At 55.5% G+C, this 4600-nt stretch overlaps 1 protein-coding gene across 1 annotated transcript; it reads right to left on the reverse strand.

Annotated features, from left to right (window-relative positions):
- Positions 1-311: 311 nt before the first annotated feature.
- Positions 312-3493, reverse strand: LOC144994183 (uncharacterized). The gene is made up of 3 exons (XM_078951024.1): positions 2253-3493; positions 1323-2167; positions 312-1223 (listed from the first exon to the last, which is right to left on the reverse strand). Exons 1-3 carry the CDS (start codon positions 3491-3493, stop codon positions 445-447), a joined length of 2865 nt encoding a protein of 954 aa, XP_078807150.1. The 3' UTR covers positions 312-444.
- Between the last annotated feature and the right edge of the window lie 1107 nt (positions 3494-4600).

The following is a 4600-nucleotide window of genomic DNA, read 5'->3' on the forward strand; positions in this document are numbered from 1 at the left end:
TATTCTGTTTGCCAAGAAATGTAGAGAGAAGATGTGAGACTACAGTAGGCGTACTTCAATCAACAGCAATATGATTTTATTCAAAGTACAAAAGGAAAATAAGTCTTACATTTCAAGAGGGTACAGTTCATGTGATTGGATTGCATGCTGAGGGTACAGTTCATGTGATTGGATTGCATGCTATGAAAAAGAAATGCACGAGGTAGAAAGACAACTACGCAAGCCTTCGCTGTTTCAATGGCAGTCACAAGGAATAACATCTGCTTGTCGAAAGAAACCTCTGAGATAACTGTGGTAAAGAAAACAAATTGTAAAAGAGTAAAAGCAAAACACTTCGATGACAATTCCTATGCAATCATGTTCCACACACCTGTTTTTTTCAAAAAAAAAATATAATATAAAAAAATGATGATGAAATAATGTGAACATTGTGAGCAAAAATGTTCATACGTAGACATTTTTGTCACCTTCGTAGCAAATGGGTCGGGTCAGCGTATTTCCAGTCTCCGAGTTACGGTGGCAGTCGCTGAACTCCTCTGCCACGTTCATGTAAAGCGTCTGGGATTGGCAGCAAGACAGCGGCCTGTAGTCGAACAGAGCGGCCGCAGCTGCGTTTTTAGCCGAAAACACATCTGCGTCCAAGGCGAAGGGTCGTACCCTTTTGTGTACGTAGCTGGGATCCGCTTTCTCCATTCCGCTTCGGGCGGCAAGCTCAGCGATGGCTTGAACGATGGTGGGTCCATCGAGCGGCTTGCAGTCCAAGACCACGTGGATGTCCCTTTCAACGCGCCCGCCGCCTTCCCTTGAGTGGTACTGCACGGTGAACCACGTGCGCAGGAGGAAAATCATCCTCTTGAACTTGACCTCGGACACCGTCTCCCTCAAAGAACTGTCGATCAGTGGGAGGACTCTCATGCTCCCACCCTGGCACACTCTGGTGGTGCACCACGCTGCCAAGACGATCTGTTCCTTGAACACGAAACAGCACCAGTGAAAGTAATGCGTGCCCATGTCCACGTCGAACAGCCGCGGCAGGTGCACGTCGGGCCCGATGGCCGCCTGGGTGCTCTCGGGGCACCATTTCCCCACTAGCACGCGGTCCCAAAACCCCGGGATGTGAGGCATGCAAACGTATCTGTAGGCATCATACTCAGGCAAGAGCTTATTTTCCCAGTAGGTGAAAGACATGTCGTTTGCTGGATTCTTTATCAGGGTCTGGAACGCTGCGTAAAAAAAAAAAAAAGAGAGAGAGAAATCAGAGAGAGGAAAGTCAGACTCTTGAAGCTGTGCAAGGTCGAGGTGCTAGAGGGTGTGCCTCTTACCTCGCTGAAGTTCCTCGTCACTTGGCGACCCTTCGGCCAACATCCTTTCAACGCATTCCTCTTTTTCGATCCTCGTCATGAAGCGGTCGCTACCTTCTCGCTCCAGTTCCCAAGCTCCTACAGCCTCCATCTCCGGCATGTCAGCCAGCGCGTTTGCCGTGGCGTTCACCATTCCGTTCTCGGAGACGACCCAGTGCTTTCGGCAGCCTCCCTGCGCTCTGATGCACAGCGTGCACAGGACGCATCCGCAGAGGCACTGCACGGGTCGATTGAGTTGCAGGAGATACCCGCAGCACACCGGCGCACGGTTGAAAACCCGTCTGCATGATGGGCAAGTGATGAGATCTTCGAGCGTGGATAGGGAGACGCCGGGGATGCCGTCCCAAGGGCGCGGCCCCGCGCTGCCCTCTGCGCTCCAGCACGCAAGCTCCTCTTCTGCGGGCGTCCTGGGCTCGCGTCGGTTGGACTCCACGGAGAGACAGAGCCCTGGAGACTCACTCTGCAGCGCTGCGCCGGGCTCGTCTTTCGGCGGCTCGACGTCAGGCTGCGAGCTCGGGCGTCCGTCCCCTCCATGGTCGAGATCTTCGTCACCCGTCTCGGGTGGCGGAAGTAGAGAGCCTGGAAGCTCAATCGTCTCCGCGCAAGTCGAAGCGACCCGAGGAGGAACTTGGTAACCGTTTGGGGGTTCCGCCGCGCGCGGCTCGATGCAATCGGGGTACGTGATCAAGTTGATGTCGTCGTACGCTTTCGTGATGACGCTCTCGCACAGCATGGCGCTGGCTTCTTCCTCCAGCGTACCGTACTCCTCGTCCTCAGTCGAAGTCAAATAATATCTGGAGGGGTTTCTGTAACGCACCCACAGTGACACAAAAGACAACTTGTGAATATCACCTTCAAACCATGCCTCCCAGGATCGACGGGGATACCCACGGCTGGCCGCTGATGCTCCAGATGGCAGTGTGCAGCTCTTCGTCCATTCGCTTCGCGACCTCGACGCCTTCCTCGGACTCCGGGACGTCGATCTCCCCCGGGCGGAGCGAGCGTTCGCTCTCCGCGCCTCGGTCTTGCTCCGTGGCGTCCACTGGGCTAGGCGGAGGCGCCGGAGTGGGCTCGACGTGGTTTGCTTTCCGCAGGGCTTCGAGTCCAACGCAGATTGCGCCTCCCGGTACCGGCTGTCGCCCTCCATCCGCGAGGGCCTCGCGACACCCCGCGCTTTCAGCACCAGGACACAGAGGCTCGCCGCGAGCCTCTTCCACCTCGTCTTCGGTTTCCTCCGGAGAGGCCGCCTCGTTTTCTACGCGCCCCCGACTCTTGTCGTCTTCGTCCGAGGAGGAGGCGCTGACATCAGATGGACTGCACGCGCGCTCTTTGGCCTCGTACTCGGCCGTGCGAATTTCGCCCTTCTCTTCTTCGCCCTCGCTGTACTCGCCTTCGCTGGAGCTGTCTTCCTTTGTCGAACAACACCCTAGTCTCCAGGGCCTGGTCGCGGTGTCTCGCTCCGTGCGACGGCCTCTCCGCGAGGACGACGATTGGGGGTTCGCGCGGTCAAAATTGCAACCGGCGTGAGGCACAGCCCAGCGAACTGCCTTTCGCCTGCCGTCGTGAGCTTCGCCGACATCCACGCCAAAGTGCGACGGTTCTTCACCAGTGGGCCCCTCTGGCTCGGTCCTCCTTTTCACGAGCCGAATCTCGGATTTAGTCCTGCGAGGGCTGAGGCTCGGGTCCCGCTTGCGCTTGATCCTCTCGCTCCGGTGATATTTGCCGTCTCCTTTTCGCACGCAACCGCCCGCAGGGTTTGCCCTTCTGCGACGAGGTGCAAATTCAGGGTCGAGCTCCTTTCCAACCTGCCTCTTGAGTGTCGGGTAGAGGGGAGGCTCGCGGTCGAGACGGACGCATCCGAGGGCCCGCTCGCGTCCGCTTCCTCGGTAACGATCGCGGACTCCATCCCTCTGGTCGCGGCGGGAGATCTCGCCCTCGGCCCACTCGGGCGTCCAGTCGAAGCGCTTTCTTTCTCTCCTTCTCTTCTCCGTTTCGTGCCTTCTCCTTTGCTGCAGGTTGCGCAGGGGAGAAGGCGTAGTGTATCTGCGTTGGCCCCCGCCGATCCTTCTTTGTTCGGGCCTGGCCTTCCTCTGCATCTTTTCGTTCTCGTATCCAGCCGAAATCACCCTCATTGCACCGCGGGCTTCGTTAGAACAGAGAGCCGAGTTCCACCCAGATGCCGAGGGGCGAATCTCTAGTGTTCCTGTACGAACGAACGCTGGGGTGTGAGCTCAGTCCTCTGTGAGCAAACTTGGCAGCACTTATATAGCCCCTCCTCGACAGTCTCGAAATCTCTGCAACAGAAGAAACTCTCACCTTCCTCACTTTCATGCCAAAACAAAACTCATCACTATCAGTGAGTCTGACCTTCCCCCAGAGTGCAAGAACTCCGCTCGCAGCAAGACGTCTCTGGGTTGGACGAGATCCGTCAGAGTCAGGCCGATGTTTACAGCGTCTGACCGATGTGAACAGCGTCCGTCCGACAGCCACTCGCCTCCTCCGACCAGGCTTAAAAACGGCCGAGTGCAGTTCATAGAATACGACCGATGCTCGCAGTCACTGTCCTCCCTCCTCGACCTTCCCGCGAAGCTCAAAAAGTCAGACCGGCATCTCGCACGCCAAGCATCCACGGTGGCATCAATCCGCTGTTAATCGGAGCAGCCCAGACATTCGAAACACAAAAAGGTCTGGGCTCAGAAAAGAAAACTGGTAGGCTCAGGGGAAGGTAGAGAATGTTTGGGAGCAATAGGAAAACAGGAGAGGCAGGGAGTAAGACATGAAGGTGGAGACTTGGGAGGAGCAGTGCTCAGGGGAAGGTGGAGAATGTTTGGGACCAATAGGAAAAAAGGAGAGGCAGGGAGTAAAAGATGAAGGTGGAGACTTGGGAGGAGCAGTGGAAGCCCATGCTCTATGAAGGTGGGGGGAGAAAAGAGAGCAGAGTGGTGTTGGTGACCATAAAATTACTTCTGATCAGCGCAACTGCTTGTGCACGCAGATGTTTTTTTTTTTGTTTTGTTTGTTTTGTTTTGTCAATTCACGCTTGCAGAAGCCAGGCTTACAAACCTCTCTCTTTCCCACTCCGGAGATCGGCAGGAATAAAGCACAGGGTGCACTGCCGTGAACGTGTGAACACATTTTTTGGGGTTTTTTTTTGACAAAGAAAATGTGTAGTGTATTTTCCCAGAGATGAAGCGCAAGCTGTGTTCGGTGGCAAAACACTTCAAAGCAACGAGAGCATT

Source organism: Oryzias latipes, chromosome 8, assembly GCF_053564925.1.
Source record: "Oryzias latipes strain Hd-rR chromosome 8, Olatipes_Hd-rR_3.1".
In the NCBI taxonomy this organism is placed as follows: domain Eukaryota; kingdom Metazoa; phylum Chordata; class Actinopteri; order Beloniformes; family Adrianichthyidae; genus Oryzias; species Oryzias latipes.